General features: G+C 47.4%; 1 protein-coding gene across 2 annotated transcripts in view; it reads right to left on the bottom strand.

Annotated features, from left to right (window-relative positions):
• Positions 1 to 18,074, bottom strand: part of RASGEF1B (RasGEF domain family member 1B) — a 255,095-nt gene that overhangs the window by 20,106 nt on the left and 216,915 nt on the right. For both annotated transcript variants that reach the window (XM_028743811.2, XM_028743812.2), the window contains 3 exons: positions 7,047 to 7,229; positions 3,739 to 3,861; positions 1,639 to 1,776 (listed from right to left, as the gene is read on the bottom strand). In XM_028743811.2, coding sequence (XP_028599644.2) covers positions 1,639 to 1,776; positions 3,739 to 3,861; positions 7,047 to 7,229 — 444 coding nt within the window. The remainder of the gene's footprint in view (positions 1 to 1,638; positions 1,777 to 3,738; positions 3,862 to 7,046; positions 7,230 to 18,074) is intronic.

The raw sequence follows: 18,074 nt of genomic DNA on the forward strand, positions 1-18,074 counted from the left end.
CTCAAAGCCACCACCCACCAGATAAAACCCTGTCTGCATACATGATTGGTTTTCTGCAATTCCTGCATATGTCATTTGACTGTAAAGCTTGTTGGGATATTCTGTTCCACCTTAAGGAACAGGCATGACTGTTGTGTGTCACATGCCTGTTTACACTCCAGCACAGTATGCTGGGAACTTCCGTTTGTGTACAGCTTTTGCTTTAAGCTGCTTGCTTTGCATGAGATCAGACATGTTTCCCTTTTGTCCTGATGTCCGTATAGTTAAAGCCATGGTTTTCCCAGTAGTGATGTATGGAAGTGAGAGCTGGACCATAAAGAAGGCTGATCACTGAAGAATTGATGCTTTTGAATTATGGTGCTGGAGAAGACTCTTGAGAGACCCATGGACTGCAAGAAGATCAAACGCATCCATTCTTAAGGAAATCAGCCCTGAGTGCTCACTGGAAGGACAGATCGTGAAGCTGAGGCTCCAGTACTTTGGCCACCTCATGAGAAGAGAAGACTCCCTGGAGAAGACACTGATGCTGGGAAAGATGGAGGGCACAAGGAGAAGGGGACGGCAGAGAACGAGATGGTTGGATAGTGTTTTCGAGGTTACCAGCATGAGTTTGACCAAACTGCGGGAAGTAGTGGAGGACAGAGGTGCCCGGCGTGCTCTGGTCCATGGGGTCACGAAGAGTCGGACACGACTAAATGACTAAACAACAACAACATGCTGAATAAACTGCTTGTAAATATGCTCACACAAATTCTCCCGCCACTTCTGTTTGCGCGTTATCTCTGCTGAGTTGCGTGCTTCAGCTTTTGAAGTTGTGGGTCGCAGATGCTGCAACAAGGACTGGAGATCACCTGCCACACCGGCCGGTGGGCTGGAGCCAGCTAGGGGCCTGCCAATTGCCCCCGTTCCTTGGTTGCATGCCAACAAAGCCTACCATGGCTAATAGCAGAAAGCAGGGGTGGGAGCCATTGTGACCCTTCAGGTGCAACTAGACTGTAACTCCCCCTGGGTCCAACTCACTGGGCCACAGGAGACACTTCAATGCAGAATGTGAGAAAAAGCTCTGCAGTAATTAGGAACGTAGAGTAATTAAAAAGTAGAGATATCACCTTGCCAACAAAGGTCCGTATAGTAAAAGCTATGGTTTTCCCAGTAGTGATGTATGGAAGTGAGAGCTGGACCATAAAAGAGGCTGATCGCCGAAGAATTGATGCTTTTGAATGATGGCGCTGGAGGAGACTCTTGAGAGTCCCATGGACTGCAAGAAGATCAAACCTATCCATTCTGAAGGAAATCAGCCCTGAGTGCTCACTGGAAGGACAGATCATGAAGCTGAGGCTCCAATACTTTGGCCACCTCATGAGAAGAGAAGACTCCCTGGAAAAGACCCTGATGTTGGGAAAGATGGAGGGCACAAGGAGAAGGGGACGACAGGGGACGAGATGGTTGGATAGTGTTCTCGAAGCTACCAGCATGAGTTTGACCAAACTGCAGGAGGCAGTGGAAGACAGGAATGCCTGGAGTGCTCTGGTCCATGGGGTCACGAAGAGTCGGACACGACTAAACGACTAAAACAACAACAACAATTAGGAACATCTTGAAACATCAACAAGCTCATGCTCCACGCAAGTGACTCACCTCATCCCCACTGGCAATTTGATGGGCCAGTTCCTTCAAATTCCTCATCATCCGCTCATCTCGAAAATCATAAGGAAACGTCTCTGTCCACTCTGTTAGCAACTGCAGAATTTTGGGGGCAATTTTCCGTAACCGGTTCTGGAGAGAGAGACAAAGAACATAGGTGTGGTCCCTCAGAATATTCATGGGTTAGAGTTAGGTGGGCACAAGACTACGTACTGAGTATTGCTGTTCACCTAAACAGACTTTCCATTTGGGGTGCTTGAGATTTCTGTTCAGTCTGCATTTTAAAGTATGTTTGATCCCAATTCAGTTTCTAGATTGGAACAGTTATTCTGCATTTCTCCAACGAGTTACAAAAATGGATATTTTAGGGTAAAAAAAGTACAACGATAATGCAGTTTTTTGTGCAGTTTGGAAGAGAAAAAACAACACCCTACGTATGGGACAGAATGAACTTATGGATGAACACATGCAAAAGCTGACATGGACCAGAAAATATTGATCCATTCCTACTCTTCGGTGTCCACTTCTATTCTCACTAAAGGTGGAAACAGACTAAGGGTGGAAAACCATTAAAAAGTGTATTGTAAGGGAGCAGGACCGTGTAGCTGCTCTGAGCTCTTAGGAGGAAAGGTGGGGTAGAACTTGTAGCCAACAAATCATAGAGGTGGAAGGGACCCAAGGGTCATCTAGTCCAACCCCCACAATGCAGGAATCTTGGCTAAAGAATCCATGAAAAATGGGCATCCAACCTCTGCTGAAAACCCTCCGAGAAAGGAGAGTCTACCACTTCTCATGGAATAAAAGGAAACATCTTGGAAGAATTAGATGGATCCCTGTACTGTATAAATATAAGTTCGTAGGCAGGTAAAAAGAAACTATATAAGAAATATCTAACTGTGTGATATAAAGTAATGGATAGATAAAGTACAGTGAGATTAATTGGAAGTCAGTTTTAAATTTCTTCTCTTTAAGTTTTATAATTGTGTTCAGTATACTGGTAAAAGGTAAAGGGACCCCTGACCATTAGGTCCAGTCGCAGATGACTCTGGGGTTGTGGCGCTCATCTTGCTTTATTGGCCAAGGGAGCTGGCATACAGCTTATGGGTCATGTGGCCAGCATGACTAAGCTGCTTCTGGCGAACCAGAGCAGCGCACGGAAACACCGTTTACCTTCCCGCTGGACCTATTTATCTACTTGCACTTTGACGTGCTTTCGGACTGCTAGGTTGGCAGGAGCTGGGACCGAGCAACGGGAGCTCACCCTGTCGCGGGGATTCGAACCGCTGACCTTCTGATCAGCAATTCCTAGGCTCTGTGGTTTAACCTACAGCGCCACCCGCGTCCCCAGTATACTGGTATATAATGATAATTATATTAATGTTCTTCTATCTTATAGTGTGGTGGTTTGTTTGATTTTTCTGTTATTTGTTTGTTTGATTGTATGTTTGTTTATTTGTATGTACGTCTGTTTTCTCATAAATGTATTTAATTTAAATTAATAAAGATATATTAAAAAAGAAAATGAAAGGAGAGTCAACCACCTCTCATGGGAGTCTGTATATAAATATAAATATAAACATACAATGGTGCCTTGCAAGACGAAAATAATCCGTTCCGCGAGTCTCTTCGTCTTGCGGTTTTTTTCGTCTTGCGAAGCAAGCCCATAAGCGGCTTAGCGGATTAGCGCTATTAGCGGCTTAGCGGATCAGCTGATAAGCGGCTTAGCGGATCAGCTGATAAGCGGCTTAGCAGATCAGCTGTTAAGCGGCTTAGCGATCAGCTGTTAAGCGGCTTAGCGGATCAGCTGATAAGCGGCTTAGCGGCTTGGGAAAAAGGGGGGGGGAGGAAAAAAACCCTGCAGGAACTTGCAAGACATTTTCGTCTTGCGAAGCAAGCCCATAGGAAATTCGTTTTGCGAAGCACCTCCAAAACGGAAAACCCTTTCGTCTAGCGGGTTTTCCGTCTTGCGAGGCATTCGTCTCGCGGGGCACCACTGTATGCATCTCGCCTTCATGTGTTGGCTAAGATGACCTTCCCTCCCAGTCATTAAGCAGGGTGCAACCCTAAATCACATTGATTAGGCAGGCCACTTACTTTATCGGCTGTGGGCTCATCCAGTCTCTGCTGCTCAATGCACAAATGGCAAACTTTTGCCATTAACTCGTAAGGGTGGACGAAGAGCCGAGAGCTGAGCAGGAAGGTAAAGATGTATGTTCTCTGCAGGTGAAGAGAGATGGCAGTTAAGAAGATGCATAACTTCACAGGGGCCATTTAGAACAACACACACATGCTCATGTTTTAGCAGCAGAGGTTAACTTGTTGCGTTACCGTGGGAGAGCGCCCAAGACTGACAAGGTAAGCATTTGAAACCTCATTGCACCAAACGCCATTGTCTTCAGAACCTGTGCTGGGTACATCACCACACCCTGGTGATGCAAGGCTGGCAGCAGACAGGGCAAGGAACATCACAGCCGAGCCGACAATCCTTGCGTAATAAACACGCAGTCAATAAAAGAGTTGCTGGATATGCAATTTCAGAATTCATCCTCTTGCCAAACATGCAATATTGCATAGTGGTTTAGGGACTCTCACTTCTACCTTGAACTCAGTGGGTGGCGAGAGGCAAACCTCAGCACCAGCCTCCCATGAGAATCACATGGGCCTACTCTAGAGCAGGGGTCAGCAACCTTTTTCAGCCGTGGGCTGGTCCACTGTCCCTCAAACCTTGTTGGGGGCCAGACTATATTTTTTTTGGGGGGGGGGGGAATGAATGAATTCCTATGCCCCACAAATAACTCAGAGATGCATTTTAAATAAAAGGACATATACTACTCATGTAAAAACACGCTGATTCCTGGACCATCTGCAGGCCAGATTTAGAAGGCAATTGGACCGGATCCGGCCCCTGGGCCTTAGTTTGCCTACCCATGGCTTAGATTAGGTTCTCAACCTGTGGGTCCCCAGATGTTGTTGGGCTACAACTCCCATCATCCCTGAGCTCTGGCCTTGCTAGCTAGGGGTGATGGGAGTTGTAGTTCAATAACATCTGGGAACCCACAGGTTGAGAAAGGCTCTTCTAGAGCATTGATGCAAGCAGTATTGAGGTCATGCTATAAAAAAAAAAACAGGGAGAGAGAGAATCACCTTTACCAGTGTGGTTGGTGCCACCTCCATTTTTTAAAATTTTATTATTATTATTATTATTATTATTATTATTATTATTATTATTATTACTATTACTATTATTATTATTGAAATACTAATATACTGCTGCATCATAAAGATATAGCACAGCGGTTTACAACCATATAAAAAAATGAAACCAAACAATAAAATAATAAAAAGTTCAAAGTGAGTTCAATGCAAAAATAAATTAGAAATCAATAGACCATTGTGTGGGATGCACTTTTAATTGCCGGGCAAAACAGAAAAGTTTTCAGGAGGTGTTTAAAGGTTGGCACAGAAGGCGCCTGCTAAAACTCTAGTGGCAGGGCATTCCACAGGACTGGGGTGATGACACCAAAGGCTCGATTTCTCGTTGTTGTCAAATGAGTCCCACCAACTCAAGTAACAAGCAAAGATTCTCTGGCAGATGGGAGAGGCAGTCACGCTAGCAAGTCCTGCGTACTCTAGTAAAACCAGAAAGCTTGCATTCTTGGTAGATCCACTATATGTTGAAACTCACTGCTCAGAATCATGGGATGAGACTTACCGCTGTAACTGACCAGCCCTAGTTTGGTATTCCAAGACTGTTACAAATTCCAGCAATGAATATAATTTATTTTCTGTGAAACCGATTCAGCTGCACTTGTTTTATTCTCTGGGCAGCCAGATCCTAAGTGATCTTCACAGTAGATCTTCACAGCTGAGGCTTCCCTGCTGCATAAGCTCTCTGCTACACTGCACCAGCCCATCTGCAATAATCTTAATAGCTCAGCCACAGGTTCCTGCACCCCATAAATAGAGCCCAGCAGTCTGTGTATGTTATGCCAAATTTCATATTCTTAATGGCTCAAAGTATCTATTCCATATCACTTTTGCAAGCAAGAGAATACAACTGAGGACCAGACAGGGTACATCTTTCCAGTGTGGAATCCTGTCCTGTTGTCATCATAGGACGGAAAATTCCACAAGGCTTCAAGAGTTAGCAATCCTCATGTGAGTTTTCAACAAGGGTGTCATTCAGTTCAATCCGAAGCTTCCATGCATGGACATGAATAAGCAAGGAGTGTTTTGAAGCAACCTTGTTTATTTGAGTAATTACCGTATTTACTCGAATCAAACGCTCACCATTTTGGGCTATATTATGTTGCGAAAGTTAAGGCGTGCATTGGATTCAATGACACATTTACATCCGCCAGCAAATACTTCTTTTTGTTTCAAGGTTCTGAAAAGGTGCGCATTAGATTTGATGGTGCATTAGACTCGAGTAAATACGGGAATACTGAAGGAGTCCTAGTGAAGGCATTATATTCACACATTAAGAAATCTGTCACAAACGACTGCTCAGAACATTTGTGAAGATCAAAGGGGAAGCTGAACATTTGATTTCCATGTGCATATTCAGACACAGAGCAGAGGGTAGAATTCATCATACTGAAGGGGGCCAATTCACTTATGGCTGTTTGCTACTTGGATGGTAATGCCCAAACGGAAAAATTGCATGTAGACTTGGGTGTGGTGTTTATCTTGCTATGTGTATACATGGCAAATAACAGCATTTTCCCAGCCTGTAGTCTGGTGGGCAGGCATCTAGAAACCTACTTAAACGTAAAGGGACCCCTGACCATTAGGTCCAGTCATGACCGACTCTGGGGTTGCGGCACTCATCTCGCTTTATTGGCCGAGGGAGCCGGCATACAGCTTCCGGGTCATGTGGCCAGCATGACTAAGCCGCTTCTGGCGAACCAGAGCAGTGCACGGAAACACCGTTTACCTTCCCGCCGGAGTGGTACCTATTTATTTACTTGCACTTTGACGTGCTTTCGAACTGCTAGGTGGACAGGAGGCTGGGACCAAGCAACAGGAGTTCATCCCATCGCGGGGATTCGAACTGCTGACCTTCTGATTGGCAAGTCCTAGGCTCTGTGGTTTAACCCAGAGCGCCACCCGCATCCCGTTTAGAAACCCACTTAGCGTGAGACAATTAGTGCTTGCTCTATGGCAGAGGGGTGAAAATGGATCCAGCACTCCCTGTGTTGTTTTTGACAGAGGAGCAGGATATCAACCATCTCACTGTGTGTCCAAATCCCTAGGAACACCTAGGAAGGTGCCTCATGAAGAGTCAGACCAGTTGGTCCATCTAGCCCAGTATTGTCTACACTAACTGGCAGCTGTTGTCTCCAAGGTCTCTAATGCACAGTAGGTCGGGCCAATTTAATTTGCAAAAAGAGGAGACTTACATCAGGGTAGTAATCAACAGTGGGCACTAAGTGCTGGATGAGGGCTTCCAAGGATCCTGACAGCAAGTTGTTTTCATGGTAATAGAGTCCTCCGCAGCTGTCCTCTTTGGCCTGATACAGGTTTCTGTTGTAACCGCTGCTGTCAAACATCGCTGCAAAGGGAGGAGTCTGCGGCATGTTTTCCTAAGCAAATACAGAGGAAGGAGAAAAGTTTGTACACAATATTCAGGCGAGGCAATTCATTTATGATTCTTCCCTTTCTTAATCCCCACAAAAATCCTTTGTGGTAACTCATAAATCCCGTTTTATACTCGAGAAGGTGTGGTTAGACCACACCAGCCTTTCCGAACCTTGGGTCTCTGGATGTTGCTGAACTACAACTCCCATCAGCCCCAGCAAGGCCCAACAGTCAGAGTTGATGGGAATTGTAGTCCAATGACACCTGAGGAGGCTGGACTGGACAACAGAGACTTGCTCCAAACCATCCAGTATGGTCGTGTCAAAAGGCTGTAATTGGAACCCAAATCTGTAGATTCGTCTACTGGGGGTCCTTAAAGATGGCACATGGCTCAAAGAAGCCAACTGGTGAGGGGGAACCTTCTACCCTCCAGGTATTTCTGAACTGCATCTCCCACCTTCCCTGGCCATTTCCCATGCTCACTGAGGCTGTTGAGAGTTGAAGTTCAGCTGGAGGGTCAATGGTGCTCCTTCTACACACCTGCAATAGAACTTCTGCATGGAATCCTGACAATTGTCCATACTTCAGAAATTCCTCATTGTCAGCTTCCTCCAGGGAAGTTACTTGGAGCTGTAATCCTGAATCAGTCAGGACTGTACCTACAGCTCTTTGCCCACCGACTCAGCTCCATTACTGATATGTCAACAGGCACGGATTTCGGGTTCTGCCTCCCTTGGAACATCACATCTTCCACAGTCCCTCTACCCTCTCATCCCCTTGGGAACCATCATTCTCAAGCATCCTAGATTGGTGGACTTTTCACAAGAAAGAGCAAGAGGTATGTCGACACACCCTGTCCTGGGCAACAGGGATTATCTTCATCGGCTGTTTTGTTTTGGCTAGCACAGTCCAGACTAGACAGCATCCTGGATGGCTGCCGTGGTCTAGGGTTTATGCATCAGGGTTTTGTCACACAGAGGATGCTTCAATCTCAACCGGTGGCTCCAAGTGCTACTTAATCGTTGCTCTTTTGTAGGAAATGCAACAAACTTTCTATGTCATTGAGGCACCACACACAGTGATCAACTCCCACCCAGGAATCAATGTTCCCACTGTGGAAGGATGTGTGTATCCAGAATTGGCCTTCACAGTCACTCACAGTAAAGGTAAAGGTAAAGGTAAAGGAACCCCTGACCATTAGGTCCAGTCGTGGCTGACTCTGGGGTTGCGGCGCTCATCTCGCTTTATTGGCTGAGAGAGCCAGCATTTGTTCGCAGACAGCTTCCAGGTCATGTGGTCAGCATGACTAAGCCGCTTCTGGCGAACCAGAGCAGCGCACGGAAACACTGTTTACCTTCCCACCGGAGCAGAACCTATTTATCTACTTGCACTTTGATGTGCTTTCGAACTGCTAGGTTGGCAGGAGCAGGGAGCGAGCAACGGGAGCTCACCCCGTCTTGGGGATTCGAACCGCCAACCTTCTGATCGGCAAGTCCTAGGCTCTGTGGTTTAACCCACAGCGCCACTCACGTCCCATCTGTCACTCACGGACTCATTGTTAAAACCGTGTTGATGGAAGACAATCTTACTTGGCTACGAGTGATCGCTAAAGAAGACAACACAACAATTTCCAGTCACACAGCCTACAACGCATCCCATACTTGATGCAGCCACATGTTCGGGGAAAAGGAATGATCACATCAATGATCTCGGAACAGTCATCTCTCCGCCCCTCTGGGTTACGAGTCAAATTGCCGGGTATGTACATTTGTTTAAGTTTCATGCAAGAGGTTGGTATGTCTCCATACACATGCATCCACAAGGGCTACAGGAATGCAAATAATGAAATGGACAACAAGGAGGAGTCAAACAGGAAAGGGGAGAACCTGCTGTGAAAGAACGCCCCACGTGTCATTCATCCCGAACGGTGCTGCCAAACCCTTGATTGAGCAAGACTCCCAACAGTTTTAATCTCAAGAGCAAATGAAGAAAACGGCTGGAGCTCGGCGGCAGAGCACATGCTTTTCATACAGTTCAGTCCCCAGCCTCTCCAGTTAGGGCTTGGGAGAGACTCTTCTCTGAAGCCCTAGAGACTGCTGCCAGTCAGTGTAGGTACCAAGGTTTACTTCGCCTGGGCCGGTTCACTCCAGTGGGCCGGATTGCACATGCACGTAACCGCGCGCACACACGATTTCTGCGCAGACATGATTTTTGGCACCTGTCATGCGCAGATGCAATTTCCGGCGCTGTAGAATGGAGTCTCCGCGCTGTGCTAGTTTAGCGCATCACATGGGGACTCACCGAGCGGGTGGCTCATTTCGGGGGTGGCTTGTGGGCCGGTTAAACGACCCCTGTGGGCCGCTTTTGGCCCATGGGCCTTAGGTTGCCTTCCCCTGGTGTAGACTGTACAGAGCTAAATGGACCAATAGTTTGACTTGGTATAGTGTGAACCCTGGAGAGCTGGTTGCCGATTGTAATAGACAACCCGACAGACCGATGACCTAAGGCAGTTTATCTTCTCCTCTCCCCGATAAGAAGATCCAGCTGGTGGCCCATCTAGTCCAGCTTCCTGTTCTCACAGTGGCCAACCAGATGCTTGCAGGAAACCCTCAAGGAGAACTGGAATGCAAGAGCACTTTCTGTTCCTGTGGTTTCCAGCAACAGGCATTCAGAAGCACTGCTGCCTCCAACCCGTAGTGGCTAGCAGTCACTGATAGCCTTATTCTCCATGAACTGTGATCTCCACCCCATCCCCAACATAGCTGAGACTCTGCAAAAAAGAGTGCCAGCACACTGCACACACATGTGTGCCTGGGAAGTGCATGATTCCCCCCTTCCTGCAAAGATAGCATTGCAAGTGCAGATGCCACCTCTTCTCTTTCTCTATTGCACGGGTCAGCAAACTTTTTCAGCAGGGGACTGGTCCACTGTCCCTCAGACCTTGTGGGGGGCCGGACTATATTTTGAAAAAAAAAAGAATGAACGAATTCCTATGCCCCACAAATACCCCAGAGATGCATTTTAAATAAAAGGACACATTCGACTCATGTAGAAACACACTGATTCCTGGACCGTCTGTGGGCCGGATTTAGAAGGTGATTGGGCCAGATCTGGCCCCTGGGCCTTAGTTTGCCTAAAGGGACCCCTGACCATTAGGTCCAGTTGTGACCAACTCTGGGGTTGCGGCGCTCATCTCGTTTTATTGGCCGAGGGAGCCGGCGTACAGCTTCCGGGTCATATGGCCAGCATGGCAAAGCCACTTCTGCTGAACCAGAGCAGCGCACGGAAATGCCGTTTACCTTCCCGCCGGAGCGGTACCTATTTATCTACTTGCACTTTGATGTGCTTTCGAACTGCTAGGTGGGCAGGAGCAGGGACCGAACAACGGGAGCTCACTCCATCACAGGGATTCGAACTGCCAACCTTCTGATCGGCAAGCCCTAGGCTCTGTGGTCTAGACCACAGTGCCATCCATGTGGGTTTGCCTACCCATGCTCTATTGGGGGTTGTTGTTATTGATGTTGTTGTTGTTTTGATGGGGGGCAGACTCTTTTAAATAGTAAATAAATGCAGGACCTGGTGTGTGCCAGTCCAGGAAAGAACCCGATTTTGGAAAACAAGTGGTAACAGAACAGCCTGTCAATACGTAGCTTCTCTCCCCACCCTCCTTCTCCATCTGTGTGCTCCAAAACTCCCAACAAAGCACTTTTTGGAGGGAGGCGAGGAGAAGCTATTAAGTTATTAGCTGGATTCCTGGGGACAAAAAAAAAAAATGAAAGGAAGAAAACGCACCATGCAGCACAGAGAGCCAAAGGGTCTGGCTTGCTTCTGGCAACAGGTCAAGACAATGAAGGCATTCAAACTCTGCACGAGACTTGGAGGATTGAGAAAGGAAACAATAAGACAGAAAGCTAAAACACAGTCGCTTGGGGAAGGTGGAAGGCACACCAAGCTGGGGAGACTCCCCTGGCCTGCCTAACCCCCCCCCCCCTTCGCTAATCCCTCTTTTCAAGATGCCAAAGGAGATTTGCATCAAAATAAGGGACGGCAGCAGGCTCAGCATCTGAAAAGTCACATTCATCACTCTGAGCAGCTGTTCGACCAGGGATTGGATTCCTCCCAGCACCAATAAGTCAGGAGGAGGGGGGACGGTGGGGGGATGCGCATGTGTGCATGAAGGGAAAGAATAAAACAGACCCACGTGCCTTCGCAGAAGGGGACAGACGCGCAGCAGGTGGAATTTTAGGCAGTGTGAGAATGCCACATGCTGCTTTGGAAGGAGAAGGCAGTTGGGGAAAGGAGAAGTGGGCAGGAAGTCCCTTTGTCTTCAGAGGGGATCACCAGCAGCAGAAAGAGAAGAGACAAATGGTACTTGGCCACTTCATGAGCTCCTTTTCCCCATCACTTCCTTCCATCTGCTATTTTGCAAAACCCAAAACAGAAACATGCACCAGTTTCCCCCAAAGATGCTTCCCATAGACATCTCTTTGTCACACTCTAGAGGCAACAGAACACCCAGACTCTTCCTTATATCACCAATATAATTTTTTTTGGATATGAGATAATGGGAGAGATCCAGAGACCTACTTTAGACATCTAAAGTCAAAAGCATCCCTTGTTTGTTTGCTTGTTTTTTAAAAGGCAAACAAACAAAGGACCAGCAGATTCCAATACATCCTTGAATGTAAACATTTCAAAATACATTCGCATAAGACACTGATAAGTATGCTTGAATTCAGAGTGGAAAAATGTTTCCCAAGCCATTCATTGATGGGAAAGTCAGCTGAAATTAGGAATTAGCACAAGCGCAAATGTATTGGAATCCTATTGCCGTCACCCAAAAGGACACAGGATGCAAGATTTAGAATAAAGACGACAACTCCTGTCCAAATCTAAACAATTTCTCCATATCATAGAACTGCAGAGTTGAAAGGGACCACAAGGGCCATCTATAGTCCAAGCCCCTGGGATGCAGGAATCTTTTGTCCAAGGTGGGGCTTGGACCCATGACCCTGAGATGTAGAGCCTCATGCTCTACTGACTGAGCCACTCTGTTCCATTGGAGCCAAGAGGAACATCACCATGCAAGGGGAAGGACCACGGCTCAGTGGCAGAGCATCTGCTCTGCATGCGGAAGGTCGCAGGTTCAATTCCCGGTATCTCCAGGCAGGGCTGGGAGAGACTCCCTTCCTGAAACCCTGCAGAGATATTACCTGTCAATACTGAACTAAATCATGGGTAGGCAAACTAAGGCCCAGGGGCCGGATCTGGCCCAATTGCCTTCTAAATCCAGCCCACAGATGGTCCAGGAATCAGCATTTTTTTGCGTGAGTAGAATGTGTGCTTTTATTTCAAAATGCATCTCTGGGTTATTTGTGGGGCATAGGAATTCATTCATTCATTTTTTCCCAAAATATAGTCCGGCCCCCTACAAGGTATGAGGGACAGTGGACCGGCCTCCTACTGAAAAAGTTTGCTCAACCAGATGGACTGATAACCTGACTTAGGGCTCCGCTAGACTTCCCCTTCCCCTACTGCTTTCCCCTATAGAAATCCAGTCTTTACCACTGAATCGGAGCAAATGTCAACTGGTTTTTCTCCGGATTGACATTTGCACCAGTTTATCACCAAAGTGCATGCAGGCTTGTGCTCAGATCTGTGCTTCTAGGCACGGGGACAAGTGCAAGTCTGCATGAGCCCTCCGTGTAAGGAAGCTTCCTATGTTCCTAAGTGGGCATCTAGATATGCTCATCGACATATGCAAGTTGGTTTCCTGTGTAGCCCAATTGTTCTTTGCTGGATCAGGATGCCTGGATGTTTACTTCTGCAAGAGCGTCAGGTTCATTTCCCCACTGGCAGACAGTTACTGCAGTGGCACTGACACGGCTTGGCCCGGCCCACCAATTTAATTCAATAAGGCGTCACTTCTGTGTCTGCCTGTACATTGGAGTGGAAGGCGAGGGACGCTGGTCATTCATTCGGAATGCACCACTCGCTCGGGCCAGGTTACTCAATGAGACGCACGATGCATTGTCCAAATGTCAGAGCCGATATGAAAGTGTGAAGAGGATAAATATAGGCCACCTGTCGATGGCCTCATCTAATGCAAACAGTATCGGGGGGGGGGGCGGTAAGGGGAGAATGGGCTCCATGGGATTTCAACAGGCATTCATGCAGAGAACAAGGTTTCGCATAGATTTAAATCATCAAAGAATTCAGCTATTGTTGGCAAATTCTTGACAGACTGGGCAATCTCCAGTTGTGCCCATACATGAGAGAAAAGGCATTTGCTCATAGAATCACAGAGCTGGGAGGGTCCCTGAGTTTTATCCAGTCCACCCCCCACCCCACCCCCACCCCCGCAATGCAGGAATATACAGCTGTGCAATGGGACTCCTCCTTGCTCCCCTCTGTGGCTCCCTTAGGCCCCGCCCCAGTCTGCTCTGAGGAGGAGGAGGAGTTTGGATTTGATATCCCGCTTTATCACTACCTGAAGGAGTCTCAAAGCGGCTAACATTCTCCTTTCCCTTCCTCCCCCACAACCAACACTCTGTGAGGTGAGTGGGGCTGAGAGACTTCAGAGAAGTGTGACTGGCCCAAGGTCACCCAGCAGCTGCATGTGGAGGAGCAGAGACACGAACCCGGTTCCCCAGATTACGAGACTATCGCTCTTAACCACTACACCACGCTGGCTCTCAACTGGAGTTGAGGGACCCTCCAGAGCAGATCGGGGGGCAGCGTTAGAGACTCAAGATATATGAACTAGGTCCTTAAACCAGGGCTCCTTAAACCAGGGTTGTTACAGTTGCCAAACGGAATGCCCCATTTTGGGGCCAGGCGACTTGAGAGTTGTATTTTCCAATACAACCTTTTGTTTCCTGAAATTCATTCTGACCGTGCAGATCAAATATAGTGGGTAGAATTCTATAGGATGTGTTGCTCCTGTGTGAAAATGGTCAAGATCCAAGGACCCCCCAGGCATGCACCTCCAGATGGTGGAGACGTCCGACGCCATCTTGGCACCCGGGCATCTTCCCTTGGTTGCAAAGGGCCAATAAAAAGGTAAAGGGACCCCTGACCATTAGGTCCAGTCGTGACCGACTCTGGGGTTATGGTGCTCATCTCGCTTTATTGGCCGAGGGAGCCGGCGTACAGCTTCCGGGTCATGTGGCCAGCATGACTAAGCCGCTTCTGGCAAACCAGAGCAGCGCACGGAAACGCCGTTTACCTTCCCGCTGGAGCGGTACTTATTTATCTACTTGCACTTTGACGTGCTTTCGAACTGCTAGGTGGGCAGGAGCAGGGACTGAGCAACGGGAGCTCACTCCGTCACGGGGATTCGAACCGCCAACCTTCTGATAGGCAAGTCCTAGGCTCTGTGGTTTAACCCAGAGCGGTGTCCTCGGGGAGGAAGAGGTGCTACACTACAACTACCGCATTGTCCTTAAGTGGCACCAGCCTTTTAAAGACCAGTTTCTCGTTGATATTTTTTCTGACGCTTCTTTTTCCTCCCTTCTCTCTGCATGTTTTCTTCAAAGCCGGGCTTAAACCAGCCGAGCTTCCTCTAAACGCACTCCCTACCTCTCTTTTTAACAAAACAAAAGGCAAAGCTTATGCGTTTCAGAACCCCAAGATCCAAGCAGCTTGCTTAGCGTGAATTAGAAGGACAATAATGGCATGACAATTCCACCAAGGACCCTGGGAGAATTCCGCCTCTGGCCCATTCGCTTGCAGAGAGATTTACGGAGTGAATTAATCTGAAAGGGATGCACGATGGACTTAGGCCCCAGCCAAAGCCTGCAATAAAACCTCCCCCGTGCGGCAGGAGATCGTTTGAGGCAAAAAGCTGCTTTTCTATGTCATTATTTACAACCAAGCAGCTGGAGGATGGGAAGGAGGGGCTGCTGGGCAGCGGTCCATGCTCAAGTATAGCACACCCTTCCAGTTTTCAGCCTCACAGATCAAACTAATCCAGGGGCTGATGCTTCCTTAGCCTTGGGTGTGTGAACGCGAATGGTGAAGAAGTGCCAGAGCAGCATTCCCCAACCTGGTGCCCTCCAGATGTTTCAAACTGCAGCTCATGTCAGCCCAGTCAGGATAGCTCTCTGGAGGGCACCATATTGGGAATGGCTGCACTTGAGAACCTGCAGAGGGAGCAGACTTGGTTTCAGGGATTTTGGATAGCAAGGCTCAGAAAGAGGCCTGAGGACCCTGGTGCTGTTCCCAGTAAGATTGTGCTGGGCTAGATGAACCAAGGGGCAGATTTATGTGTCAGGTATTTCATTTTTAAAAAAATTACTCAGATGTGTAGATATTAAATGCTATGGAGTACAAGGATCTCAAGGTCCATTCCTTTTTTAAAAAATTGGTTTATCCAGGATTGAAGCTGGCCTGGTAATGTTTTCAGAAGTGCTCGTTGTTGATACCTTAGATCAGGGGTCAAGCAAACTTTTTCAGCAGGGGGCTGGTCCACTATCCCTCAGACCTTGTGGGGGGCCGGACTATATTTTTTGGGGGGGATGAACGAATTCCTATGCCCCACAAATAACCCAGAGATGCGTTTTAAATAAAAGCACACATTCTACTCATGTAAAAAGATGCTGATTCCCGGATCGTCCGTGGGCCAGATTTAGAAGGCGACCGGACCGGATCTGGCCCCCGGGCCTTAGGTTGCCTACCCATGCCTTAGATTAGGGGAAGGAGAACAATTTTTTCTTGAAGGCCCCATTCGAAAGAGGTCCAGACTGAGTGTGGGCAGAGTCAGCAGTGGGCAAGGAAACTTCTCTCTTTCTGCCACTTCTCCTATTTCCTTCCTCTATGCCACCCCACAAAATCAGACTAAGGCACTGCAGTTTGCCTCAGATAAGCTCCCAAAATTTGCATCTCTTGGTTCTGCTGATGGAGTGCAGAAGCTGAGGAGAAATGCGACACTGATTCAAGTTGGCCGTTTAAAATACACTTATTGAGGATCCACCACCAGTTCTGGCTCCCTCCTAACTAAATGCACATATCCGCATTTGCAAATAGTCGTACCTCAGCTCCCAAACGCCTTGGGAGTCGAACGTTCTGGCTCCCGGAAGTGTTTATTCTGGTTTTCAAACGTTTTTTCGGAAGCCAAACATCTGACAGGCTCCCTGGAGCCAATCAGAAGCTGCGCTTTGGAAGTTGAAGGTTTCGGAAGTCAAATGGACTTCTGGAACGGATTCTGCTCGACTTCCAAGGTACGACTCTATATGAAAGTTCAACCCTCCTCCCTGCGCGCTTGCTGTTCACAAGCTTACAATTTGTAGAGGTGTACAGCTAAGATGCTTGACACAGACATGTGAAAATATATCAATTAGCCACAAGATGGGTTTCGACGAAAAGAGTTCAGGATCTGAAGAAATGCATGCAGCCTCAGGACTTTCTTGTCTGGTGAAATCTAATCCAATTGCAGCAATGCTAATTTCTTCCAATATAAGACTTGATCAAAAGCAGGAGAAAGAAGAACTGGTTTCAGGATAGCCAGCCTTCAGCAGCTGGGTTACTTCATCAGCCAGCAATTCTCCAGTTGAGCAGAAGGTGGAACCTGACTCCAAACCCTTGGATCAAAGTCTCAGCCTTTCAAATCATCACACCTACAAAGTCAACAGATTAAGTGGGATCTTCCAAGTACACATTAAGACACAGTAGATGGGAAAGAAAAGGGGACTCTTTATCTCCGTGTACAGCTTACAAGAAAATGTTACAGAGGGGAATGCTTTTGGGATGATTAAGAGACTTTAACTTTTAACCTCTTATTCAGAGAGACTTAAGGCATGCACACCCACACGCTTTACGGGGCGCTTGGAAAACAAAACTCTACAGAGCGAGGAAAGCAGCTCTGAGTCACTCTGTTATCTTGCAATATGTCTCAGGAACTTGGCTTCACTCTGACTATTTTTACATTAGGCTAGACACACACACAGGCTTCCAAGTACACTAATAGCAGACTTTGTCAACCTGGTGCCCTCCAGATGTTTCAGACTAGAACTCCCATCCTCTAGTCCAAAACAGCTGGAGGGCACCAGGGTGGCAAAGGCTGATATAGGACAATACCTTTTTTGCTTGCGTGAGGTTTCATTTCACAACTCACAACAATACAATAATGACTTCCGGTTGTTCCTATCCATGTCCGTATCATCACATTACCTGGTAGCAGCCTTTTTCGGCCAAGCCTGTACAGATCAAATCCAAATCAGAGAAAGTACAGTAACTCTAAATGTAAATTAACAGAATCAGGAAAAAGTAACCAGGGAGAACATTCTGTATCTTGTTACAGTTGAACCCAGGGAACATTCAATGGATGCCTTTGAGAGGATAAGGCTCTCAAAGGCATCAAATCATGACGGATGCCACCTATCAGTTGTCCGGGATCATGAGTAAAAGCATTTGCTGCCTGTCATGTCATGTTTCCAGCAGTATTATTTTCTGCAAAGTTTTTCTCTGCACTGGTGGAGGAGAGGAAGGAACGGTGGACACCTGCCTTGGCTAGCAGAGTCCCCCCAGGCCTTGGACAGCACCAGAAAGAAGGCTGCAACATGTGTTACTGGAAGAACTGCCCTGACTGGGTGCTTTTCAGGTGTGCCTCATCAGTTAACAGATCCAAGTGCTCCCACACAGACAACACAAACAGTTCCAGAGAAAATGATCTGAAGACCGCAGCCCAAGAGAAAGCATAAAACCATCTACCTATTAGAAACACATTTGGCAGATGAGTTTCTGTTCTTCATAATGGCACAGAGATAGGGAATCATCAGCCAGGGGCCTGAATGTGGCCCTTCCCACATTCCCAAGTCACACAGCTCAACAGTCCTTCTGAAGGTTTTTGC

The sequence above is a fragment of the Podarcis muralis genome, chromosome 9, assembly GCF_964188315.1.
Source record: "Podarcis muralis chromosome 9, rPodMur119.hap1.1, whole genome shotgun sequence".
In the NCBI taxonomy this organism is placed as follows: Eukaryota; Metazoa; Chordata; class Lepidosauria; order Squamata; family Lacertidae; genus Podarcis; species Podarcis muralis.